This window comes from Caretta caretta, chromosome 12 (genome assembly GCF_965140235.1).
Source record: "Caretta caretta isolate rCarCar2 chromosome 12, rCarCar1.hap1, whole genome shotgun sequence".
NCBI lineage: Eukaryota > Metazoa > Chordata > Testudines > Cheloniidae > Caretta > Caretta caretta.
The window spans coordinates 10,320,368-10,348,172 of NC_134217.1; the positions used below are offsets into that span (position 1 = coordinate 10,320,368).

The window sequence follows — 27,805 nt, forward strand, 5'->3', positions numbered from 1 at the left end:
TTTTCTCTTCGTACTGGTGGCGGTGGCCGTCACAGCGTCCGCTCAACCTCTCTAACCTTTTCTATAATCTCTTCTTGCCTATTTCAGCAATTAACTGACCAGCCCATGAAGAGAACCTAGATGACTGCAGTCACTAAGGAGTTACAGTTTGCACACACAACTAGGGGAAATTTTGGATGTGTGTAGGCAGCCAATAAAAGAGGAGATAAACAATGCAGCTGATTCATACCCAGCCAGGCTTAGACTGTGATTGCATCACTGTTCCAGGCAGATCTCCGCTCTTTGTTGCAGTCGCACTTGCTCACTCCTGTAGTCTCTATGCCCACACGTCTGGAGGTAAGTCTCAATATTCTTTGTATGTTTGTTTTCACTTCTTTTATTTGGACACTGAAACATGAAATCAACCCCCAGCCACACTTCCCTCATAAGGATGGAAACTCTTTCACCGTGAATGAAGTGTAAAGGTAGTTTTTAAAGGATCAGCTCTTATGATGCAGGATTTTCCAATGCATTTCAATGAGGCATTTAAAGCCTCTGACAACTTTCTGCAGTCCCCTTCATTCAAACTGCCAGCCTTGACAAGCTGTGGTTAGAAACCACATTGTAGTGTGGGCGGTAAAATGAGCCCGGATTTTAAAAGAAGAAAGAGCTAAATCTCTCTACCCAGAAGAACCGAGCTGTTGGGAGGGCAGCACCAACAGCGTTTTTCCCAATCAAGGATCCTTTTGCATCCCGTTTCGGGACTGACTCTGCCACTCTTACTGTCATTAAACAATACCTTAATCTGTGATTAGTCCCACTGACTCCTTCTGCAACAAGCTAGTTCCCAATGTATGTAAAGGTAGCAAAACTGGGGTTTCTGATTTTAAGGTCAGATCCCCACTTGATGTAAATCGGCAATTTACAGATGAGTTGAGAATCTTGCCCAAACCTCTAGATGTATGGGGGGAAATCCTGTTTCCAGCTGTAGTTCATTGTATAAAAACAACAAGTGGTTTAGAACAGAGATGGGTGAAAACAGATGTCATTCTGGTTTTCAAAACCTCTTTGGTCAGGGTTAGATTTTGCAAAACCAAAATACGGGGGTGATTCAGATCTGGTTCTCATTTTATTTGTGCCACCAAAGTTTCAATAATTGATTCCAGTTTTACCTAGTTTTCTTTTTAAAATAAAAATAAGCAAAACCAGGAGCGATTTGGAGCCAAAACTCATTATTAGACTCTTTCAAACCCGAACATTTAGAGATCTGAATAAACGGTTCTGGTTTTACAGATTTTTAGAGATGAAAAATGATTTTGGTTTTGCAAACCTTTTGATTGTTTATTTTTCTCCACAGAAACCAAAACTAAATTTAGGGTGGTTCCACTTTATCCAATCCCCATAATATTTGAGGAATAAATGGTTCTTTTTTTTTGCCTGTCTCTGATTTGGAAGAGCTTTGTGTAATTTTGCCCATAAAATGACTGGCCTGGCTCTGTTGGTCTCATGCCATATTGGATGTGTCCTTTACAAAGTATACTGCTTGAAGCAGATGTAGGATGTGTCCTTTACAAAATACACTGCTTGAAGCTTGAAAAAATAGATTATGTACTTAACCTCTTCATTTTGGGCATCAGAGAAATCTCATGTGTCTGAAATCTTTCCTTCCACATAGTTGTTGCCATCCAGCTCAATAATTCGTTCACAGCAGCATAGAGAGGATCAGTCACAACCCTGCCTGCCTCTGAACTGAGCTAACAAAGTCATTCTCAGAGGCCGTCATGTAGCTACTGAATGAGTGCCTTGTTCTAATAGTTCCTGCAGGAACCACAGCTAGTGCCTTCGGATTCAGTCTAGAATGCTGATGTTTAAAATAAAAAGCAAAAGGTCTAACTCATCTTGTTGCATCAAACTTACTTTAGACGGGGAAATTTTATTGATCAACCGATGGACATTTTAGTCTATTATATGAATTAGGGTAGCACTTGGAGGCATTAACTGAGTTTGGGGCTCCATTGTGCTTTAGGTCAGGGGTTCTCAACCTTTTTCTTTCTCAGCTCCCCTCCTTCCCCACAACATGCTATAAAAATTCCACGACCCGTCTGCGCCACAAAACCTGTTTTTTTCTGCATATAAAAGCCAGGGCCAGTGTTAGGGGGTAGCAAGCAGGGCAATCGCCTGGGGCCCCGCGCCACAGGGGACCCTGTGAAGTTAAGTTGCTCAGGCTTCGGCTTCAGCCCTGGGCCCTAGCAAGTCTAATGCTGGCCCTGCTTGGCGGACCCCATGAAACCTGCTTGTGGCCCCCGAGAGGACCCCAGACCCCTGGTTGAGAACCACTGCTCTAGGTGATATCAATATACAGTGTAACAGCCACACCCTGCTTGGAAGACCTTGAAATTTAATTAGGCAAAATAGACAAAGGATAAAATAAAGGTGTGTGGTTATCCCCATTTTGTAGATGCTCGGCTGAGTCACTGAGAGATTGTGATTTGCTCAAGATCACACAGGCTTTCTATGGCAGAGCTGGGAACTAGAACCAGATCTCCTGCATCCTAGTTTAATGCCTTAACCACAAGACTGCACTTTAGCTGAACCCCCAACTTAAAAAGAGAGTTCTCAATCTATACCCCTTACTCACCATTTAAATCTGCAGTTTAGAGCAGCATTAATTCCTTCATGGCAATCTGCTGAGTCTGAGGGGAGTATTCCATTTTGAGCTCTTATGACACTCTGATCTCCAACCATGCAGTATTCTCATAAACGGACTTCTGAAGACCCTTTTCTTCCCTCTCTGTTTTCCTTGTCTCAGCTCTGTCTGTTCTTGTTGCTTTCTTTCAGCACAAAGTATAGGGGAGCTTTAAGCTCATTATATTTTTAAAACATCCTCACCTGTTATTAATAACACCTGACTCAGACATTAACACTCAGGCTGTGTGGGAGGTTGCTATCTCTAGTCAATGGGTATTAAGGCACATATGCACGTGGCCCTAGGGATCTACTATATACAAATGGTGGGCCAAATTCTCTGCTGCTATAAATGGGCACAGCTCCACTGGCTTCAGTAGGGTTTTGCCAATATACCGCAGCAGTGAATTTGGCCTTTTGTTTTGCTGTTCTGTTGACATACAGTATCCTAGTAAATAATAGCACATCTGTAAAAGGCATGGCTCTGGAGGTAGATTGGAATGGATTACTGCATTATTACCGTTTCTCATGGGAATTATCTTTCTGTCCAGCATGGAACTATAAGAATTTTAATCTGTTGTTTCCCCAAATTATAACATTATCCTGGGAAATCAAGCATTGTATTATATAAATGTAAATAGTGCCCCCATATTTCCAGGTGATTATAATGGGAACTGGCCATAATATTGATCACTTAGCACCTCATACTTACAAATGGTAAGTAAACCTCAGGATGCCCCTGTGTGGTAGGTAAAATTTTTCCCTAACTTTAAAGGACAATCTGACCCAGAGCATGGTAATACAAAACCTTCTGAATGAGGGTGAAGAGTAGTTTGGGGAACAAAGAGTGGTGTAATTTCAGTGTACCTTGGCAATGACAGCAAAAGCAAATCTAAGGAGGTCTGTTTCTCTTCAGTTCTCTCCCCCGCTAAACGGCAGAAAATGGCCAGTCTGATGCCCGTGATAGCCCAGGAAGAGCTGGATCACTTTATCTTCACCAGGACAAGTTCTGGCTTCACCCTCAAAGCCTTTCATGCTCCTCAGAACATTAACATATCACTGAAGCTGCTGACCAGCCAGAATACAACAGAGAGGTAGGTATCATATTTGATTTACTATATAAACAGCTCAGGAGGACAGTAGTGCAAAGAGGGTACCAACATGTACTGTAGCATTTCTGATCCCAGTTAACCTTTCCACTTCAGTGACTCCCAACTGATTAAAAGAGACAAAGTGAAAGAAATGCATTGAATTGCACTAGGTGAGAAATTTGACATATGTAATGACAATGGGGCTTGATCCTGCAGTCATGATTAATTCTGTTGTGATTGCATCAAAGGGCTCCAATTCAGGTTCAGTGCACCATTGTACTATGCACAAAACAAACACACACCAAGAGCTCACAATCTAAGTTTTAGACAAAACATGATAGGTGAATAAATGGACACATACGAGAAGAAAGGGAGAATGGACAATTGCAGTAGAGATAGGATTGAGTGCATATATTAGTCATAACCACGAACTCTGTCACAAATGGACGTCAGCCTAACACTCACATAACTCCAATTTATTTCATTGGAGTCACAGGCATATAGGGATTTTGAGGTCAGGCCCATACTATTTTTTTAATGGTGTGGGACCAAATCACTCTAGTGAATGCACTCATTAGGCTCTCAGTTTCTTGAAAGGGCATCCAAGAGCAGAACATGGCCTTTTTAGTATCTGAGAAGTCTAGATCCTTAGCTGCTTTTTCTAGGAGATATGCTTAAGCTGAAAAATTCAGATTTCAAATATCTTAAAGTAGTATATGGAGAGGTTGGCTTTTCCAAAACAAAGACAGGAATAATTTATCTAATCCAAGTGAGATTTCAAACACCCGCTAAAATTCTGTGGTGCTTGCATCCAAGGTTTCCATGTCTGGTCTTTGGTTGTGCTCGAGTCTAAATTCTTTCATTTACGGCATTCAAATTTGAATCTTGAAACCAGAACCAGTCTGTCTTTAGTGACGACCTCTATAGGGCTCAGGGCCCTGATCCAAATCCCTCTGACGTCAATGGAAAGACTTCTGTGGAGGTTGGATCAGGCCCAAAATGAATTAAGTTTGAGTGTTCTGCTTTTTTATTTTTTAAATTCAATTAAAGTGCAATAATTTACTAATCTAAAATAAGAAATATATTTATTTGGTAGTTTTTTCTAAAAGGCTTGCCCTCTTTCCCCTGTGTGCCCCCCACCTTTTGTTTAAATAAAAAAATAAAGTTAAATCAGACAACAAAAACTAATAATTTATTTTTCCTTTCTGGATTTAAAGTGTTGCTCTAGTTATAAAAGTGATTATGGAAAAATGAACCTTCTTACTCATATCTGCTCTTTAAGTGTCAAGTCTCTGTTTGGTTTTTTCCCCCCACTATTACCAGCAATGAGAACAAGATGGATTCTATCCTGCCCATCATTTGAACTACTAATCTAGTTCCAATGGTAGAAATCCATATTGTTAGTAATGACGTTAAGAGGTAGAAATAAGCACAGTTTGTAATATAAACTTTGGAGCCACAATTTATTTATAAACACGGGCATTACCATACTGAATAGCCATTATGTTTGCAATGGAAAGGCTGTTTTCCTTCTTTAAAAAAGAACCCAGCTTGGACTGCCTGGCCTGATTTTTCTAAACAATGCATGTTCAACTGTATTTGTGAAAAGTGCTTGCACAGCTGCACATCTAACTTGAGTGTGCTGTTACTGCCATTGCCCGTGCAATATCCATTCACAAATATATTTGATCTGGAAATTAGTGACCCCAAATATGGAACCCACAGTGTAATTTTTAGTCACTTCTCCCTATAACTGCATTTTTATATACTTCCATGAATTGTATATCACATGCACACCAGAGAGGATTCCAACAAAAAGCAAAAATACAGGAAACAACTTTTACTATGATAGGACTGGGCTACAGCAGTTAGTCCCTGTCTTACATTTCCACCATGCATTTCACAGTACTGTGCTCCAGCAGAAGGGAAGTTACCAGCAGCCTCTTGGGCACAGGCAAGCAGTGTTGGGCTGTGTAATGGTGGGTGAGAAATTTGATCCACACCTGCTTAAAATAGTTTTTAGAGAATTTTTCTAAGAGTCTCCCTCCTCTGTTAGCAGTTGCTGGGGGGAGTGGGAACAGGAGCTGGTTTGGAAAACAGATGCTAGTTTGAGGAGTTGTCGGATAACTCCCAATCTCTTACACCAGTACCTGGGACGGATCAGGAAATGGGTATCAGTTCAGGGATCAAAGAGTCTCCTGCATGCTGCTGAGGCTGATCAGGGACCAGGAGCCATTGCATACAGTTAGGAAGCAAATACTACAGGGGTCCAGGGTGCTAGCATTACCAATAGCGTAATCAGGCCAAATCCTGATGTCTTTACTCAGTTTTTACTTAGGCATACTCCCACTGAAGTCAATGAGGCTGTCACTGAGTTCAACAGAAGTTTGCTGAAGCATGAGGAATTGAGGTTAAGATCTTAAGATTTATCAAAGAGTACCTACTGCAATAAATATATCCGACAGCCTAAAAACACACAAAGAATAGAATAGCAAATCTGTGATTTATATGGTGTGCAATGTTTGGGACTGAATTAAGTTCCCAAAGTTTGGAACAGTTGGGATCAGAAGCCAAACTATCAGCTGGACCCTCTTCCTAAATATACAGATTTGTTTTTCAGCAGGAAACACTAACTGGGTTAGTCTTTAAAATAATGACAGGGGTTGAAATCCTGGTCCCATTGAATTTTACCATTGATTTCTGTGGGCTGAAGATTTCATGCATAGAATCAGCAATTCAGAAGATATTGCAGATGGGATCATATTTTTAAAGTTAAATGCAAGTTAAGGAGGAGTGATCCTGTAGCAGAACCAGTTCATTTATCTTCCTTGAAACTGAACATTCTGATCTGATCCACAGATCAGTGCTACCATTGTACAACTGAACAAAGAAGTTATTGTCTGAAGTTCTCAAATAGTCTCAATCTTCTACCGATTAGCAAAATCTGGTTTCCTTATACTTCTTAAAATACATCCCACTGGAATTTAAGAATAAATCCCATCTGAGTAGAAGTAGATGCAGCTCCACGAAATCCCTAAAGTTACATCTACCACTTACAGTAGGTCTGAATTTGGCCTCATGGCTTTACCTTTACTCTCTGATGTGGTTTGATCCCATCCAAACAGGCAAGATTGACTGTGACTGAAGCTGGTAGAATTTGCAGTGTAGAAGGGACATCACTGATAGCATAAGGAAAGCATATTTTTAGGGGAAAGGCAGGGAAAAAAATCAGTTCAGAGAGGTAATTTTTTCAGTTAGTTTAACTATCCCAAACATTCTTCCTGCCCTTGCATTTTAGATCCTGATAAATATATATTTGATACTAATGGAACTAGCTTCTTTCTCGTACATTTTACAGTTTTAATGTGAAAGATGTTTTGTAGTCAAGAAAACATTGTTGGTATTAAGCACCAGATAATGGTAGTGGTGGGAAAACTCTACCAAGTCATCCGTCTTTCCAATATCACACAGTATGACTGTTACTCAGCCTGTCTGTCTGAAATGCTACTTCTTTATCCCTTGTTCTCTGTTTGCAGTGAGTTGAAGGTGCTACTCCAAGATGTAGCAAACACACGACGCATTCAGTCTGAACAGCTCCTGCCTTCTCTTGGGATCTACCAATCTCAGGGACTTCTGGGGGTCGTGACTGAATGGATGTGCAATGGATCCCTCCACTCACTCATCCACGAGGTAAGGAAGAGTAGGGATCTTTTAGAGGGGCTCCTTTATGGGTGTTAAAACTGTTTAGAAGCTAGGGCAATAATAAAATGAGCAACCTGCACCTCAATTATGGGTATTAATTTTGCAACAGCGTTACTAATACTTTTCATCTGTAGATCTCAATAGATAGTGTGAATAGTGACTGCTTTATAATTCTAAAAGATATATACATATCTATATATATCGTGGAATATTACACTGAAATGAATGTTGATTTTTAGCACCACCTGTACCCAGAATTGCCTTTTCCCCTACTCATGCGGATTTTGTCAGATGTGGCTGATGGATTATATCATCTCCATAGACTAGACCCTCCTCTCCTCCACTACAGCCTGAAACCCTCCAATGTTCTTTTGGATACACAATACAGAGCTAAGGTGGGGACGTTTTAAACTTAGCTTTTTGTCTTCATTATTTTCTTGACATGAAACCAGAACAATTTCTCCAAAGGTGTGCTTGATTATAGGATTATTTATCAGGCATCTATCCTAATATAAAATACCAGATCAATATTTGATATCAATAATGCCATATTGTTGCTACAATTCACCATTCACTCTTCCCTACAGATAACAGATTATGGTCTAGCCTCCTGGAGGAAGCAGCAAAGATCAGTCCTGCAGAACTGCAATAGAAGCTGCTGGGATTTGATATACCTCTCTCCTGAAATAATTGAAGGAGGTGTGCCCTCACAAGAAGGAGATATTTACAGGTTAGTACAGGTTTTTAAAGGAAAGTTATAGCTAAAGGAGACCTACTTCTTGAGAGCAATTCACATAGTATTGAATTTAATGTTTCTTTCATGAAAATATTGTAAAATTGTACGACAGTGAAACCTACAGGTCAGTGTTCCATTCAAATAACAGCTGTTACACATATCATATCTGCATAACATTCCAGACTAGGAATATTGCATCATTTAGTTAAACTTGAAATTCCTAATGTTTGAAGGAAATTATTTCAATACAATTTGTTATATTAAAAATTAAGATTTAAGGCCATACCTCTAGGTTAAGCAATTGCCAAACTTCAGCTTCAAAATATTAATTTACAGTAAAAAAGTAGAAAACTGTTGCGGATGACATGCTATGAAGTATATTCTCATCTTGACTTTTTGTTTTGCATATATATCCAAGTGTTTTTACACCAATATTGATGTTGATTTAAGTACATTTAAACATTACAGTGACATATCCTAGAAGTTACAAATAGAAAAAAAAAAAAAAAGATCTAGGGCCTGATGCAAATTTCACTCATGTAAAGAAAGATTCATTGGGCTTTGGATCAAGCTTTAGTGGGTCAACTAGTTCATTCCCTTGTCAGTATGCTCAACACTACCAAACACTTTATAAGTACTGGGGGAAAAAATGAAAAAGAAGAAATGAAAGGTTCTGAAACCCACAAATGGAAATTAGGTGAGGTATTATTGGAAAATAAGCTACAGAATTTAAGAGCAAGGCTTTCCCCTGAAACAGAATTCTAGCTGGTCTTTGTATAAGGACAGCCCAGTTGGAAACTGAAATATAAAAGTTTGCAAAAATGGAAATCCTGCCAATAAGGAAGGACTTAGTGCAGGGATGGGCAAACCTTTTGGCCCAAGGGCTACATCTGGGTGGGGAAATTGTATGCAGGGCCATGAATGTATGGCTGGGGCTGGGGATTGGGGTGCAGGAGGGAGTGCAGGGTGTGGGAAGGGTCGCGGGGTGCAGGAGAGGGCTCAGGGCAGGGGTTTGGGGTACAGGAGGGGTGTGGGATGCTGCAGGGAGCTCGAGGCTCAGGGCAGGGGGTTGGGGTGTAGGAGGGAGTGTGGAGTGTGGGGGGACTCTGGGCCGGGGTTTGGGGTGCAGGAGGGGTGCAGCATGGGGCTCAGGGCAGGAGGTTGGGGTGCAGGAGAGGGTGCAGAGTGCGGGAGGGGGCTCAGGGCAGGGGGCTGGAGTGCAGGAGGGTTGCGGCAAGGGGCTCAAAGCAGGGATTTTGGGTGCAGGAGGGGTTTGGGCTCTGGCCCGATGCTGCTTACCTCGAGCGGCTCTGGGGTGGCAGTGGCACGCAGTGCGGCTAAGGCAGGTGCGGGATTGCCAGCCCTGTGGCACAGTTGGGCTAAGGCAGGCTTCCCTGCCTGCTCTGGCCCCGCGCTGCTTCTGGAAGTGGCCAGCATGTCCAGCAGTGGCTCCTGGGGGTGGGGTGGGGCAGGCGGCTCCATGCGCTGCCCTTGCCTGTGAGTACCACCCCCGAAGCTCCCATTGGCCTCAGTTCCCCGTTCCAGGCCAATGGGAGCTGCAGGGGGCAGTGCCTGCGGGCGAGGGCAGCGTACAGAGCCCTCTGCTCCCCCACCCCCCTCCAGGGGCCGCAGGGACATGGTGCCAGCCGCTTTCGGGAGCGGCGCGGGGCCAGGGCAGGCAGGAAGCCTGCCTTAGCCCAGCTGTGCCACAGGACTGGCAATCCTGCAGGCCCGACTGAGAGCCCTGATGGGTTGGATCCAGCCCGCGGGCCATAGTTTGCCCTCCCCTGACTTAGCGTAACATGGAAAATACCCTTCCCTTGAACTAATGAACTCAATTTTTCAGTAAGTAATCATAACACCAACACAGATTCCAAATTAACAAGCACAATTTCATTATTGTTTGCCTCTAGCTTTGGAATGCTATGTTGGGAAAGCTTATGCAGGCAGAAACCTTTTGAAGGTACGTATTTCTCTCTTTCTTGATGATTAATTATATTTTTCTGAATTTATCCTCCTCTAAGCAACACTGATACCAACAGACCTGTCTTTTCAGACCTCGCTTTATCTCAAATCCCTATTACGGTGCTTGGAAGGATTAATTTTTGATCAGTAAGTGTCAGTAAATATTGATTTCAACGTACACATACAAACGAACAAAAATATTTCCAATGATAGTTGAAATCTACAGATAGGCAAAGTAAGACAAATGCTGCTTGATAACTTATTAGAGTATGATTTAAAGATATTTACTTTGTATATTTTGACATGTGATGTTGGCAATTTGTGTTTGAATGGTTTTAAAACTTTAACTTTTTGAACCTCAACATTTACCATCAATTGTCTGACACTCCCATAATTTTGTGCAACTGTAAAAATTCAATAAAATTGGGAAAAATTTAAAAATAAACAGTATTATCTGTCAAAATTATAAAAAATCAAATTCTGCCAACTGTGTATCCCAATAATGCACAGTTCCATAGCTCTGCATCTCCTGTAGAGAGTCCTAGCCCCAAATGAAGATTCTTTTTGTAAAAGAAACAGATACCTTCTCAGGGGTAGCTTTAATGGCATAATTTTTACTATGTACTACCTAAGCCTGTTCACTGTAGCACTCTATTAAATTGTTATTTTGACCTTTCTGATTAACTTTAATGCATAGCAACAGCTCTTTGGCTTGTGACAGCCAGCATACTAACATCACAATCCAGCATACTGACATTAGGCAGCATCTTAGGGTATGTCTACACTGGAGCTGGAGAGTATAATTTCCAGTTTGAGTGACACACCCATGCTAGCTCTGATCCAACTAAGAAGATAAAAATTAAAATGTAGCCATGGCAGCATGACTGGTGGGAAGGGCTACCTGCTCAGGTACAATCCCAGTCAATCAGAGCTAGTGCAGGCATGCCTACTCAAGATGGAAATTGCATCAGTGTAGACATGCCCTTAGTGGCAAGTAACTTGTCCAGTGAGTAGAACTGAGCTTTTATACATGTTTAAAAATCAGTGAGAGTTTCAGGTCTCAAATAGGAACTTTTAGTTCCTGCTAGACTTAAATTACTATAAAATATGCTACTTTCTGCATATTTTATACCAGAAAATGAAAATAAGGAATTTTACAGAGTTGTAGATCTTTAAAGCACTGTATAATAGACTGAAAATTACCCCCATTTTACCAATAAGGAAACTGAGGCAGTGGTAAATGATTTGTTTAACATGACAGCCAGAGCTGAGAACTAGACTTTGGAGTGCTGATTCCTGTTCCATTCTCATTCCTTTAAAGAATGGCTCCTTTTAACTTACAGTAAACATACTTTAAAGAGGGATCGGTTTCTTCTATTCTCTCAAGTTCTATGACAGTGACAGTGCTGTATCGTGTTCCTGAATATGATCCTTCTTACTCCTTCTCTTACAGCTGATTGCTCTAACAATGAGATTTCAGTTTGAGCAGTCATATGTGAAGAAGTATGTGCCTCTGTACTTGATTATCAAACTACATTACAGTTAGTACTCTCCTCTATCTGGAAAATGGCAAGGGCTCCAGGTCTATCTACCTATGGGACTTTCTTTTTCACTACATGGTCCAAGAAAAGGAAACTACCTGCTTGCCTACGGTGCACTAAACACTACGAACCCAAGAATCAGGGGTTTTGAAAGCAGCAAGATGTGGAACTTTTCCTGGCAATTGTTTAATGACTATTTCTATTAAATATTACTCTAAAACAAGTCATATTACATTTGTGTAGCACCTTTCACCCAAAAGGACCCTAAAGTTCTTTACAATTTAACACACACATTTATTTATGAGAATCACTTCACTCACCATCTCTCGAGTGGAACATATAACTATTCAACACACACTAACATTGCACAACCCTTTTGGACAAAAAATGAAGGATAGTTTCAAATTTAAAATTTTAAAATTTAAAATTTAAAAATTTCAAAGTTTAAAATTGCAGAGGGAATGAAGGTAGGATGCAGTTACCCCAGCGAGAATCTGGCCATTACATCAAGGCTAGCAAACATCCTCATTCTTACAAAGAGTGCCATGACCACAAGTGATCAGGCTCATGATTTTACATCTCTTCAAACTTCCCTAGTGCTTTCTCAAGACATGCAGGGCTCCTGCAAAATTCATCAACAAATACCCCATATACACCTCATTTTCCATATGTAATGCTCCTCAAGTTCAGCTTCTCATTTTCTAGTATGAATGAAGATGAGAATTACATACTTGTATATTTCAACCATTGGCTGGCTCTCAAGTACAGAATACGCAGGCATATGCCATAGGGAGAGATGAGGGGGTTAGCATGCTGTAATTCTGCAATCACATTCGTGAGTTGTGTGTGTGTACATGATCTCAGAATAAGCCAGTGTCTTGGCTTTGCTGATTGCAAGTCACCTAGCAGATTACTCTGTTTTTTATGTATGTAACAGCTTTCATTTCGACAGACTTTACAGGCTCAGATTAAAAATATTATGCACAATATACTCATGCAAGGCAGTGCTTTCATATTTTTTCACCGCCATTTTGTAGCTGCCCAGAGGAATTAGATTCTTTTGTGCATGAAGAGAATAATTTTTTAAAATTTGCATGCAGAATTGCATACAGAACTGTGTGGTTAGGCTTCTCACACAGTAACTATAACTGCAAATAGGGTATTTGTGCATGCAGGTTACCAGTTATGCATGCATACCCAGTTGTGACTTATTGCTTAAACAACCCTTCTAACCAGAAATAAATGGACTGCTGCCATTAGGTATAAATGAGTATTGTCACAGTTGGTCAGCTTTACTTAAGAATGTGTTGTTGGGTTTTTATTTTTTGTTTTTAAAGAGTAGTCTTAGTTTTAAAATACAGAAAATAACCTGTACTAAACAACATCTTAAAATAGTTCTGAGGGTTTTTTAAATAACATTTTTTCATTCTCTGGCAGGCAAAAAAAACCTGCTGGAAGTTGTGACGGGAGTCTGTAACGGCCTGCGGCCTGGGACTGAAGCAGAGTATAAACAGAACAGTTTGCCCCAGAGAAACAGGCTGTTACAGCTCATCATCCTGTGTTGGCACCAAGACCCAGATTACAGGCCCCAAACTGCAGGTAACATTCAGTATTTGCTCTCCCCTTGTTGCTACAACAAACAGTTTGAGTGTCCTAATTAATGCAGTGTTGTTGTAGACCTGAAGCTCTGTGTGAGCTCAATAGCTTGTCTCTCTCACCAACGGAAGTTGGTCCAATAAAAGATATTACATCATCCACCTTGTCTCTTTAATGTCCTAGATCATTCTACAGTAACGATGGCACAACAGAATGTTGTAACCCCAGCGCGGGATGAAACGGTTGGGGCACTGTCACCAGAATACTGTTGTGTTTTGGTTTGGGGTTTTTTTAATACAGATGCCGTGCCCTCCTGTATGTGGTTTAGTCATTTCAAGATTTTTAGTTTAAATATAGTGTAGTAAGTTTAGCATAGATAAAGGCTAGAAATTACTGGAGATTGCCAGCTAAATTCAGTATTTGAAGAATGGCTGATTTACCTTTAACAGTCCCATCTCAAATTAATCACCATTCCCACTGGAGCAAATCCCACTGTTGGTTAAGACAGAGTAGCTGTATTATACCAGCTGAGGATCTAATCCTCTGTTTCTAAAAAGACAGCCCTGAAACACGAATGACAAACTATGGCCAAGATTTTTCAGACCTGTACACAGAAGTGTCCAACTAGCCATCTGCACATGCTTTTACTGTGATTGCTTTGTGCAATCATGAATAAATTAGGTACAAATATGCAGGTTTTTCTGTGCACATTTCTGAAAATCTGATCCTAATTTGTTTATATTAGATCAAAAAATAAAAATATATAAGGCAAAGTTACTTAGAGGTGATTTAAAAGTTTTTAATATGATTGCAACAGAATAATAAAATCAGTGGAAGCACATTGGTGCATAGATATTTGCTTATTTGGATACGCATACATCGTGTATTTAAAATGCATTTTTCTTTCCAAAGAATGTGCGGAACTCTTAAAGAGAATTTTGAGCACTTTTAGCAAGGAGAAGATTTCAAGCGCAATCTACAGTTTGATTGATGCAAAGGTTAGTGCAAAATTCAGATTTGGTCCCATACAATTGCATTGCCTGCTTTCTGTGATTATCATCGTTGAAATCAAACAGGAATTTGTCTCTTTGTTATTGCTTCAAAGGGCTAAAAGTTAAAATTTGAAGATCAGTCCCTAAAAGCAGATAAAGCTAAAATACGTCAATCCAAGATTTAAACTCAGCTTCAAAAGTCTAATCCAGGATTCACAAGTGAGACTCTCCATACTGTATTACTGATAAGTATGCGAGTCACAGACAGTTGGGCCCCCTCACACTGTTCTTTCAGCAGTAGCAAATAGAAGGATGGTTCTAGGTTAACCAGATGTGTTAGTGAACTAGCCTTTCATCTCTGAAGTCCCCAAGTCAGTTTCTGTCTGAGGTTACATGCAGCTTCATCCTAGTGTCCATTCCCATGATCAATCAGGCCACCACACAGCTGAGAGTGAATATTAGTCTCAGTTTCATCAGGTCCAGGTCTGGGACCGCAGAGCAATATCTGATGTCAGTATTGAGATCAGTTGTCAGTACAGCCTGAAGGGAAGGTAGCGCAGGATACTGATGCAGCTGGGATTTTTCATGGTACTAAACTCACAGTCTGTGAAGTGAAAATGCGAAAAGTCTCCTGGTTTTACCTCATTTGTGCTGACTTGATGAGAAATAGTTTTACATCCCAGATTTTGGGAGATTTTTTTTATACCTCTTCTGAACTCAAAAGTTGTAGAGGCTGCAATTTGAGAAATGGGATGTGTGATTTGCGGAAGACCAGATGTAGAAGTACCCCAGAAAAGGAGAAGGAGCTCCCAGGCATTGGTCTTTTTGGTGGCATGACATTTATGACGTGATTTTGTAATGCACCAAAAAAGCCCTACTTTCCCCAACGCTCACAGCTATGAGTACGAAATAAATATCTGTAGAGAAAGGCAAAACAACCCAATATTGTTTCAGTAGGTAATAGAACTGTACTCTGGGTGATTTTACTCTTAGCTGCAGATCATGTGGTGTATGTGCCTGATATTTTGGCAGTACCAGCATGAATGTTCAATGTATGATTTTTTTAGTCTCATTTGGACTGAACGTTGTGTATATTTTACTAAGTAAGTGTATTTTTTGTTTGTTTCAGGAGAGAGCAGTAAATGCCAGCAAAGGCTCAGTTCCACACGTGCTTCAGACACATGTGCACAATCTAGAGGTAAGCAAACTGTGTTTTCTTACATATGTACTTGAGGAGGAAAATTTTCCAAGGATATCTAAGTCCCATTATCAACAGTGACTTAGGCACTTAGACTCCCTAAGGGAGGCTGCCTAGTAAGGCAGGTCTTTTCTATCAAGAAGATAGAAGTAATTTCTTATCCATTTTCATCCCTGTCAGGTCCTCTGTGCACAGAAAAACAGCAACCAGCTTATCGACAAGAGAATCCCTCTAACAGCACAGAGATTGTCAACTGTTCTTGACAGCCCTGCAGGAAGAGAGAAGGCTAATCAGATGGCACTTGCAGATATCACAGCGCTAAACACAACACAAAAAAGAGGTATGCAGGACTGAGACCATCTTAAAATATTTTTACCTCTAAGTACTATAAAAATATTAAACAATTATTTGTTGGCTCAGTGTCCATAAAAACATGCCAAATGTCTCCCTCTTCAGAGTGCAACTGTGATATAACTCTTGATATAACCAGAGCAACAGAGTCCACTGCAGTAGAAGAGTCTGCCTTGAGAACAGCAGTGGTGCAAGATTTTTGCAACTGTTCCTCCATTGGGAGAACTCACAGCTAGCCAGTGTATTCCCATACCTGAGTGGACATTCACTGGGTTCAGTGGGGTAAACCAGGCAGCCATAGAATTTGCTGATTTACTGTATACTCTGAACACTCTCCACCAGTAAGACACTGGTGGTGCTCTGACCATAACTTAAAGCTGCCCTTCCCTGGCATTTCAAGAACTGCCTGCTCTTCCTCAGAGAGCAAATCCATCCTGGGTCTAGTGGACCCTGCTGGAACACAGAGGTGCAATTTCTTTTGCCTTTGTCACCATGAGTGAGTCTAGCCCTCTACAATGGTACTTATATGGCCCTCAATCACCACAGTGCTTTTCTCTACTTTCTAATACCTGCTGTCAAATGTCTCCACATTAGAAAGTAATTGCTTTGGAAGAGTCCCGTCTCTTCAGAAGTCCATGAATGATTCATGTTAGCCATTCCTACCTAACCATATCCTTCTGTTTTTCCACAGTGGGCTTGTCTTGGCAAATGTTCGACAAAGTATTTAAATCCATGTGTATTTCATGTATATAAGCAGACTGGAGGTGTTGACTTAAACATTTCTTCTTTGTTCTTTGATGGTTTTGTTTACAAGATCTGAGCCACAGAAAATCTATTATCTATCTTTGGTGACATCTGAATACATGGGACTTATGATACATGTTTCTTAATACTTAGTACTGAAATAAATTAGTGGCTGTTTCTTTTGGGTAGAACAGGATTTTCCTCAACTTCATCCACAAATTTACATAAGTCCACAACTATAATCAACAAGTTAAAAGGACACTCACAACTTAGATGTAGCCCAAAGTTTACGTTTTTAAAAACCTTTTATAAAATCTACAACCCACAGAAGAGTTTCTAGAATTAAAACTCAGTTGAAACATTTGAGCTAGACATTCGATTGCAATGTTATTAATTTATTTGTATCAAGGACCAGGGCTCCATTGTGCTAGATGCTGTACAAACATATTACAAAAAAAGATTGTAGCTCTTTGGGACAGGAAAAAAGTATGAGACCCAAACACTACAGCACCAACAAGCTGACTAAACAAAAGTGATTGACAATATTCAAGATGAGATAAAAAAAATTTCCACTTTTAATTCAGTAACCCATGCAAATTCTTTTTGCAATATATGATTTAAGTTTAGTGTCCCTTATACATTTCTAATTTTACAAATACAAATTTATTATTTGGCCATTAAACAACAGTCCCATTATGTGTAGTGTAACAGAGGTGGTATGCTGCATGAAAAGATGATGCTCCACTCCTGGGAATTCATCATTCATACTCTTGCATAAAACAATTTTCTTAAAGTTTGAGAGATGGAGTATGTACATAACAAATGTCAAAAATTCATAAGAGGGAGGATCTAGCAGCAAGTGTTCACAGGCTGTAATATTTACTACAAGTTAGTCCTCTAAATTCTGTTTTAATTAGAGATCCAGAACTATCCATTGATGAATCCCTACTATGTTCAGCTGTAGTCCAGTTTAAAAGTCTTATCTCACCCATCTTTATTTGTTCACAGCTCAGCCAGGCAGTAGAGAATCACCTCTGCAGCATTCCTTTCCCACTCCTTGTACCTCTGATCCACATGCAGGCAGAGAAGATGGTGGTCAGTGTCAAAGGGACCCAAAGGTGTGGCAGCAGCAGCCACTACAGTTATTGCTGTCACCTGAGCACAGCCCCCATCATAGCCAATTTCAAAGCACACAGTGTGAACAAACATTAACAGGTGAGATTCCAAAGAAAAGGCTGATCCTTTCTTAAAGTCGAGTTTGGTCCAAAAACCAGAAGCTAATGTCAATGTGGTATAGTAATATTCTACTTTGCCACACTTTACCCAATGTCTCAGATAAAAACTGTACTTTGGCCATACTCTTGTGTATTTACTGGTAATTAGTGTAACTCCTCTGAAGCTGGTACTTGCCATTGTAAGATACTGGACTAGATGGACCATGAGTCTGCTCCGTTTGGCAATTCCTGTGTTACTAAAAGCTCAGACTTTGGCCTTCAAAGCGAACTGTTGTTCAGAATAGGCACATTGTTCAGAAGTCGACTTTCACCGGAAAGGGGTCTAAAGAAAAACCTCACAAAATATAGCAAGTTTTGTGGTGAAACAGGCCCACAGAGTTTATAACAAATGGGGGAAAAAACCATTGTATGGAGTTTAACCTTTTATTGTGACAATTTCTCACACCTCCAGCAAGGTAGTTCTTGGGGATGCAAAAGATTAGTTGGAAAAAGACTTCCCCTCCACCTTGTTTTTATACTTTCTTTGGGCTAGACCCAAAAAAGGCCTCAATCTTCCTACTGAGCAGCTGTGAATAAGGCTGACTTTTGGTCTGCGAAAGCTGTCTCTTTTTTCCATAATGAAAAAGTTTGTAAAAAACAAGTTTTTCACTTTGACAAAATGAACCATGGTGATCTCCAACAAGCTGGACATTCTTCTGATCTGTTGGATGCTGGGGACATGGTTTCTGGGCAAACCAACAAAAGACCTCCTGTAAACTAAGACAATTCAACTCATGGCCCAATTGGTAACAGACTAGGAAGACTGAGGCATGGTCTCCTAAGTACAGGTGACCTTTTCTTATTTCCTTTCCCTTACTGGAAGGGCAGCCTAATGCAGAGTTTCTGCATAGATCTGGTTTTGGTGTATGCATCTGCTAAGATGCTCCCATCTCCCACTGAAGCAATGAAAGTACGGAACAGTACAATCCTTCAGATCTGCCTGTGGTGCCGTCTGCGCTTCCATCCTCTACTGAGCAGACTAATACTCTCTAGACATAGCTAAACTACTTTACATAACAGTTATACAGATGATAGATTACCAGGATCAGACCTGGGAATCCCCTCCCCTTAAGTCATCTTGCTCACTAAATATTATTTTCTGTGCTAGTTTTGAACAAAGACTACAAGCAAATGAACTCTTCACCAGCTCCTGTTGCTCCACTGAATTTACATTTCTATTAGTCACTTCATTCTTGACATTAATGCTGCCACTAGCTAACAGTTTAATAAAAAAAAGTCTGACAGTTTGGCATATCTAATTTTGTTCCTTTTTATTCAAGGTCCTTGCTGCAAAGGCAACTGCTGCCAGATCCTAGCCTGTGGGCGACAGACTATCTTGAGCTGCATGACAGAAGGGCGCCTCAACCACATCCTTGATGTCCTTCGCTCCCAGCGAGTGTTGTCTAAAATGGACTATGAAATGATCACCTCTTTCCCCACCCTGACCAGCCGTGCTCGTGCTTTGTTGGACACTTGCCTCTGCCTTGGAGAGGGGGCAGCTCAGATCGTAGTGACTGTGCTCTCAACTAGCAAATGTAGCCCTCTGGCACGAGGCAGCCACATCACAGACAGCCCTGCTAAATTAAATAGACGACTGCAGTGACTTAAGTTATTTTTCATGGCATATTTCATTGATCGGTGCACTGGTAACGTGGAATGACATTAATTCATGTTCATTTCTCATTACCCACTGACTAAAAAGTCTGTTCCTTTTCCTACTGCTCAGTGACTTTAGTCCTCTAAGAGTTCGAGACACCCATTGCCTGCAGAAATAACAGGGCCTGGTAATATATATTCCAACTTGGACCTCTGAGATGGTAGGATTATGGGAGTATGCCAGAGTCTAGTTCAAGTCACATGTCACTTATTATTTCCTGGTTTCTTAATGGAGGTAAATTGATTGTGACTTATTGGTGGACGGCTGAGAGGAAGGCTGGTGGTAAGCTCTTCCAAGTCTGAAAGGCACTTAACGATGGGCTGTTGCCTGGGAAGGAAGAAAGAAGCTGCTTTTGCCAACAGCCAAGAACAGCCAAGCAAGCTGTTGCAGTGAGACTGAAAATCATTAAGGAATAAGTTTTCAGGATCTCTTCAAACGAGCCTCTTACATTTAACATCTTGCAAACTGAACAATTTTTAAAAAATTTTTCTTGCACAAATGCTCATTTGTCCTTGTAAACTGGCACACTTACATTTTAGCAGGTGCAAATTCAGAGACTCTTTTGCAATAAAATGGCCCTAAACAGGTTAAAGTTACCTGGATACAGCATGTTAATGTTGTTCCGTTTCTGAATGTTACAGGTATACAATGTGAAGTTAAGCTGTAAGATAAGAGGTGCCAAACTGACCACTTTGGAAGGACAGTTCCATTGAACTGTGAACAAAGATACTAACATCAAAGATTATCTTTGTTAAAATGAAAATGAAGTGCACAAGGTGTCTCCATTCAAAAGCACAGTGGGATGCCTGCAATATTCACAACACTGGATAAGCCCAAGAACATTATCATTACAAGATATATAGATATTTCAGATGCCAAGCTACATTGTTTTGTTTTACTGCATTGCAATTGTTCTTTGCTTTTCCAAGATGTTCAAGTAATCCTATGGTTTGATGTGTTGGAATTTTAAAGGCAGGAGTAGAGTGTTTTAAGGTATATTTATACAAGGGATTATTTATTCCACATGATATAATTTGAAACCAATGCTTTAGAAGTTTTAAAATAAATATTTTAGAAAATTCAGTCAAACTGTCTTAAGGTTGTTTTGTGACTATAAAAATGGCTAAAATTTAAAGCAGTGTCAAAGTATGTTAGAAATGTCATTTTTTACTTTATTGAGGGGGCCAACTTTCTAGCTCTTAGAAGTTTAATGTTTCATGCTACATTTTAAATGAGTGACTTCTGTTTCTCCAACAGACCACAGAACAGCTTTTGGTACAACATAGGGCTGTTGTCACTGGTCAAAAAAGGAAAGAGTCCCTCCACTGTATTCCTTCTTTCTGTGAAAGGAAGCACAACTGTCAAGACTCAAATATCAGGAATCCATTCAACTGTTGTACTGGAGTTTTTAAACTTCTATATAACATTGATGGGGCAGTAGACAACCCTAGTTTAAGATATATTTTGAAATGAGTGCCTGATTTTAATGCATAGCTTAGTCTTTGTCCACCCATATCCTCTATCAGTTTCTGAAAGATTTCAGATTTGCACAAAACTTTCACTTCTATTTACTTCCATGCAGTTACAGAGAACCTCAGCAACCCATACTAACACTGTATTTTCTGCATATTAAGTGAAATCCATTATATAAATATTAATATAATAGATTTACTTCCTAAGTGGTCTTTTAAATGTTTAGCATCCTCAGAAATAAAGCAGAGCAAGTAGATAGAAATAGTCGGAAAATAATACAGATTCATCTTTAAAAAATGCTATCTAATACATCTGCTGAAAATCTGAACCCCAGAGATGCAATGTGGGAGAAATCAGGTAAGCAGTAATAGTGACCAAGTAGTGGACAGCTAATTGCACGTGAATTTGTAGAGTCCTGCATGGATATAAAATTTGTATCTGCATGCAATCCGCAAAAATGATCTGCGGATGTGGATTTCCATAGATATAAAGCGGCTATCTGTGCATTTGCAGAGCTCTATGAATTTGTGATATAGCTAAACAAAGGCCTAGTGCATTTTGGGACTGGGTACACAGATTTCATGTAATGGAGTATGACTGTAGTATTCCCTTCTATATGGTTTTGGCGTGACCACAACTGGAATATTACATTAAGCTCTGGGCATCCAATTAATGGACAGATGTGGCCTGAAGTCCAGAGAAGAGCTACTGACATTAAAGGGATTGATGTGAGGACTGAGGGAGAGGGGGAAAATAGTTGTTCACAGGTACCTGAAGGACGTAAATACTAAACACCAAGATGGAAAAGGGATTATCAGGTACAAGAGGGTATTGTGACAGATATGGCAATTTCCTGCAATATCCCTGGAATTCCTTATTAAGTTTATGTATTATTGCAGGCCAAGATTGTATGTAACCTCTCTATGGGGAAGATGTGGTAGATGTGAGACCTGGAAGTTAAAAAGACTATATTCAAAATGTGCTGGTCATGTATGGACTTCTGGGACAATAAGTGTTAAGTGGGGGAATTCCTAGGGAGAGGTTAATGCAAATTCCCCAACTCTGGTTATGCAATACCCCAACCTTTGGAAACTACCCCCGAAGGAGAGGGTCATTGGCTGCTGATTATTTGTCACAGAAGGGTGGGGTCAAAGGTCTGAGCTGCATGAGGAACAGCTGATATACCCAGCCTTAGTTCTGGCTCTGGCTCTAAGACAGGTCCATGCAGAAAACCCATGTTGTGGGTTTTGAACAACTGAAATTTACCAGAGCCCTAAGTTAGAACTGAGGGTGACCTCTGGTAAGCTTTTTAGTATGCATGTAGGTTTTGTTATTATTTTAATTTGTTGTCTCTGTTTCTGAACAAGCACATTTATTCTTAAAGGTAAAAAGAGCCATATGGTATCTTATAACTGCTGGCAATACACTGTTCATAGCCCTCAGAGAGAAAGCAAAGCGCAGGTGCTGGTGTTTTCAGGCAGTCTGGCTTGTTGGGGATATCAGTGTAAGTCAGGGAGCTGTACAACCTTAAAATCTCCACACAGAGGGAATGAGATATGGGTCTCCACCCAAAAGAGGTGACTGCTGGGAGTCAGAAATCTTTAAATGCGTGCCCTTGAGGGACCACAGGTGTAGTTACTTCGAAACTGGCATATGATGGCAGCATCTGTGGGATCTATGACAGCGTTAACTGCCAAAGTGCCAAAAATAGTGAAAGCAAGTACCGTAGAAAGGAAAAGCACAGAGAAAAGTCTCAGGGTATGTCTACACTACGAAATTAGGTCAAATTTACAGAAGTCGGTTATTTAGAAATCGGTTTTATATATTCGAGTGTGTGTGTCCCCACAGAAAATGCTCTAAGTGCACTAAGTGAATTAACTCGGCGGAGCGCTTCCACACTAGTGAGGCTAGAGTCGACTTCCGGAGTGTGCACTGTGGGTAGCTATCCCACAGTTCCCGCAGTCTCCGCTGCCCGTTGGAATTCTGGGTTGAGATCCCAATGCCTGATAGGGCTAAAACATTGCCGCGGGTGGTTCTGGGTACATATCATCAGGCCCCCGTTCCCTCCCTCCCTCCGTGAAAGCAAGGGCAGACAATCGTTTCACGCCTTTTTTCCTGAGTTACCTGTGCAGACGACATACCACGGCAAGCATGGAGCCAGCTCAGGTAACCGTCACCGTATGTCTCCTGGGTGCTGGCAGACGCGGTACTGCATTGCTACACAGTAGCAGCAACCCATTGCCTTGTGGCAGCAGACGGTGCAATAGGACTGGTAGCCGTCATCGTCATGTCTGAGGTGCTCCTGGCCGCATCGGCCGGGAGCGCCTGGACAGACATGAGCGCAGGGACTAAATTTGGAGTGACTTGATCAAGTCATTCTCTTTAGTCCTGCAGTCAGTCCTATTGAACCATCTTATGGTGAGCAGGCAGGCGATACGGATTGCTAGCAGTCCTATTGCATCATCTTCTGCTGAGCAGCCATGAGATGTGGATGGCATGCAGTCCTTCTGCACCGTCTGCTGCCAGCCAAAGATGTAAAAGATAGATGGAGTATATCAAAACAAGAAATAGACCAGATTTCTTTTGTACTCATTTGCTTCCCCCCAGCCCCCATCTAGGGGACTCATTCCTCTAGGTCACACTGCAGTCACTCACAGGGAAGGTGCAGCGAGGTAAATCTAGCCACATATCAATCAGAGGCCAGACTAACCTCCTTGTTCCAATAAGAACAATAACTTAGGTGCACCATTTCTTATTGGAACCCTCCGTGAAGTCCTGCCTGAAATACTCCTTGATGTAAAGCCACCCCCTTTGTTGATTTTAGCTCCCTGAAGCCAACCCTGTAAGCCATGTCGTCAGTCGCCCCTCCCTCCGTCAGAGCAACGGCAGACAATCGTTCAGCGCCTTTTTTCTGAGCGGACGCCATACCAAGGCAAGCACGGAGGCCGCTCAGCTCACTTTGGCAATTAGGAGCACATTAAACACCACACGCATTATCTAGCAGTATATGCAGCACCAGAACCTGGCAGAGTGATACCGGGCGAGTAGGAGATGTCAGTGCGGTCGCGTGAGTGATCAGGACATGGACACAGATTTCTCTGAAAGCATGGGCCCTGCCAATGCATGCATCATGGTGCTAATGGGGCAGGTTCATGCTGTGGAACGCCGATTCTGGGCTTGGGAAACAAGCACAGACTGGTGGGACCGCACAGTGTTGCAGGTCTGGGACGATTCCCAGTGGCTGCGAAACTTTCGCATGCGTAAGGGCACTTTCATGGAACTTTGTGACTTGCTTTCCCCTGCTCTGAAGCGCATGAATACCAAGATGAGAGCAGCCCTCACAGTTGAGAAGCGAGTGGTGATAGCCCTGTGGAAGCTTGCAATGCCAGACAGCTACTGGTCAGTTGGGAATCAGTTTGGAGTGGGCAAATCTACTGTGGGGGCTGCTGTGATGCAAGTAGCCCACGCAATCAAAGATCTGCTGATATCAAGGCTGGTGACCCTGGGAAATGTGCAGGTCATAGAGGATGGCTTTGCTGCAATGGGATTCCCTAACTGTGGTGGGGCCATAGACGGAACCCATATCCCTATCTTGGCACCGGAGCACCAAGCCGGCGACTACATAAACCACAAGAGGTACTTTTCAATAGTGCTGCAAGCTCTGGTGGATCACAAGGGACGTTTCACCAACATCAACGTGGGATGGCCGGGAAAGGTACATGACGCTCGCATCTTCAGGAACTCTGGTCTGTTTCAAAAGCTGCAGGAAGGGACTTTATTCCCAGACCAGAAAATAACTGTTGGGGATGTTGAAATGCCTATATGTATCCTTGGGGACCCAGCCTACCCCTTAATGCCATGGCTCATGAAGCCGTACACAGGCAGCCTGGACAGTAGTCAGGAGCTGTTCAATTACAGACTGAGCAAGTGCAGAATGGTGGTAGAATGTGCATTTGGACATTAAAAGGCGCACTGGCGCAGTTTACTGACTCGCTTAGACCTCAGCAAAACCAATATTCCCACTGTTATTACTGCTTGTTGTGTGCTCCACAATATCTGTGAGAGTAAGGGGGAGACGTTTATGGCGGGGTGGGAGGTTGAGGCAAATCGCCTGGCTGCTGGTTACGTGCAGCCAGACACCAGGGCAGTTAGAAGAGCACAGGAGGGTGCGGTATGCATCAGAGAAGCTTTGAAAACCAGTTTCATGACTGGCCAGGCTACGGTGTGAAAGTTCTCTTTTTTTCTCCTTGATGAAACTCCCCACCCCTTGGTTCACTCTACTTCCCTGTAAGCTAACCACTCTCCCCTCCTCTCTTCGATCACCGCTTGCAGAGGTAATAAAGTCATTGTTGCTTCACATTCATGCATTCTTTATTCATTCATCACACAAATAGGGGGATGACTACCAAGGTAGCCCAGGAGGGGTGGTGGAGGAGGGAAGGAAAATGCCACACAGCACTTTAAGCACAGCACTTTAAAAGTTTACAACTTTAAAATTTATTGAATGACAGCCTTCTTTTTTTTGGGCAATCCTCTGTGGTGGAGTGGCTGGTTGGCCGGTGGCCCCCCCACCGCGTTCTTGGGCGTCTGGGTGTGGAGGCTATGGAACTTGAGGAGGATGGCGATTGGTTACACAGGGTCTGTAGTGGCAGTCTGTGCTCCAGCTGCCTTTGCTGCAGCTCAACCATACACTGGAGCATACTGGTTTGGTCCTGCAGCAGCCTCAGCATTGACTTCTGCCTCCTCTCATCACGCTGCCGCCATATTTGAGCTTCAGCCCTGTCTTCAGCCAGCCACTTACTCTCTTCAGCCCGCCACTTACTCTCTTCAGCCTGCCACCTCTCCTCCCGGTCATTTTGTGCTTTCCTGCACTCTGACATTATTTGCCTCCACGCATTCGTCTGTGCTCTGTCAGTGTGGGAGGACAGCATGAGCTCAGAGAAAATTTCATCACGAGTGTGTTTTTTTTTCCTTTCTAATCTTCACTAGCCTCTGGGAAGGAGAAGATCCTGTGATCATTGAAACACATGCAGCTGGTGGGAAAAAAAAAAGGGACAGCGGTATATAAAAAGACACATTTTATAAAACAGTGGCTACACTCTTTCAGGGTAAACCTTGCTGTTAACATTACATACATAGCACATGTGCTTTCGTTACAAGGTTGCATTTTGCTTCCCCCCACCGCGTGGCTACCCCTCTCAACCCTCCCCCCTCCCCGTGGCTAACAGCAGGGAACATTTCTGTTCAGCCGCAGGCAAACAGCTCAGCAGGAACGAGCTCCTCTGAGTGTCCCCTTAAGAAAAGCACCCTATTTCAACCAGGTGACCATGAATGATATCTCACTCTCCTGAGGATAGCACAGAGAGACAAAGAACGGATGTTGTTTGAACGCCAGCAAACATACACTGCAATGCTTTGTTGTACAATGATTCCCGAGTACGTGTTACTGGCCTGGAGTGGTAAAGTGTCCTACCATGAAGGACGCAATAAGGCTGCCCTCCCCAGAAATCTTTTGCAAAGGCTTTGGGAGTACATCCACGAGAGCCGCGAATGCCAGGGCAAATTAATCCTTTCACATGCTTGCTTTTAAACCATGTATAGTATTTTAAAAAGGTACACTCACCGGAGGTCCCTTCTCCACCTGCCGGGTCCAGGAGGCAGCCTTGGGTGGGTTCGGGGGGTACTGGCTCCAGGTCCAGGTCCAGGGTGAGAAACAGTTCCTGGCTGTCGGGAAAACCGGTTTCTCCGCTTGCTTGCTGTGAGCTATCTACAACCTCATCATCATCATCTTCTTCATCCCCAAAACCTGCTTCTGTGTTGCCTCCATCTCCATTGAAGGAGTCAAACAACACGGCTAGGGTAGTGGTGGCTGAACCCCCTAAAATGGCATGCAGCTCATCATAGAAGCGGCATGTTTGGGGCTCTGACCCAGAGCGGCCGTTCACCCCTCTGGTTTTCTGGTAGGCTTGCCTCAGCTCTTTAAGTTTCACGCGGCACTGCTTCGGATCCCTGTTATGGCCTCTGACCTTCATGCCCTGGGAGATTTTCACAAAGGTTTTGGCATTTCGAAAACTGGAACGGAGTTCTGATAGCACGGATTCCTCTCCCCATACAGCGATCAGATCCCGTACCTCCCATTCAGTCCATGCTGGAGCTCTTTTGTGATTCTGGGTCTCCATCATGGTCACCTCTGCTGCTGAGCTCTGCATGGTCACCTGCAGCTTGCCACGCTGGACAAACAGGAAATGAGATTCAAAAGTTCGCGGTTCTTTTCCTGTCTACCTGGCCAGTGCATCTGAGTTGAGAGTGCTGTCCAGAGTGGTCAGAATGGAGCACTCTGGGATAGCTCCCGGAGGCCAATACCGTCGAATTGTGTCCACAGTACCCCAAATTCGACCCGGCAAGGCCGATTTAAGCGCTAATCCACTTGTCAGGGGTGGAGTACGGAAATCGATTTTAAGAACCCTTTAAGTCGAAATAAAGGGCTTCATTGTGTGGACGGGTGCAGGTTTAGATCGATTTAACGCTGCTAAATTCAACCTAAAGTCATAGTGTAGACCAGGGCTCAGTCTTTTCAGGAAGGGAACAGCAAAAAGAGAGAGGGAAAACAAGTTATAAACAGCTGAGAAGTCAGCTAGTCAGTGTGGAGGAATATACTCCAGGCTTCCTGGGAATAGCCATTTAAAATCATCAAACAACTCAGTGAGATGAACTGTTGTGGCGGAGCCATCTAATTGCTTACATTGGCACCCAATATCATGTGAACGTGACAAAACTTTTTTATGACAGTGTCACAAGATCCTTTCACTGCTAGGGGCACC

General features: G+C 42.2%; 1 protein-coding gene across 3 annotated transcripts; it reads left to right on the forward strand.

The window, feature by feature from the left end:
- The first annotated feature begins 115 nt into the window (after positions 1–115).
- Positions 116–20,594, forward strand: LOC125620784 (receptor-interacting serine/threonine-protein kinase 2). 3 transcript variants are annotated; one of them, XM_048816926.2, is made up of 12 exons: positions 198–336; positions 3,581–3,758; positions 7,292–7,445; positions 7,697–7,852; positions 8,045–8,187; positions 10,107–10,156; positions 13,137–13,298; positions 14,208–14,293; positions 15,417–15,485; positions 15,666–15,825; positions 17,589–17,795; positions 19,135–20,594. In XM_048816926.2, the coding sequence occupies exons 1-12, from the start codon at positions 213–215 to the stop codon at positions 19,455–19,457; spliced, it is 1,812 nt and encodes a 603-aa protein (XP_048672883.2). In that variant the 5' UTR covers positions 198–212; the 3' UTR covers positions 19,458–20,594. The 3 variants fall into 3 exon arrangements, with proteins under 3 accessions (XP_048672886.2, XP_048672883.2, XP_048672885.2); XM_048816929.2 differs by lacking the exon at positions 17,589–17,795 and having other exon boundaries at positions 116–336; XM_048816928.2 differs by lacking the exon at positions 7,697–7,852.
- Positions 20,595–27,805: the final 7,211 nt, after the last annotated feature.

Bases quoted from the DNA above. Each gene is read 5' to 3' on its own strand.
- LOC125620784 (XM_048816926.2), top strand. From the start codon at position 213: ATGCAGCTGATTCATACCCAGCCAGGCTTAGACTGTGATTGCATCACT. The intron at 7,853-8,044 runs GTGGGGACGTTT...TCTTCCCTACAG, and splicing joins ATACACAATACAGAGCTAAG to ATAACAGATTATGGTCTAGC. The intron at 15,826-17,588 runs GTATGCAGGACT...ATTTGTTCACAG, and splicing joins AAACACAACACAAAAAAGAG to CTCAGCCAGGCAGTAGAGAA.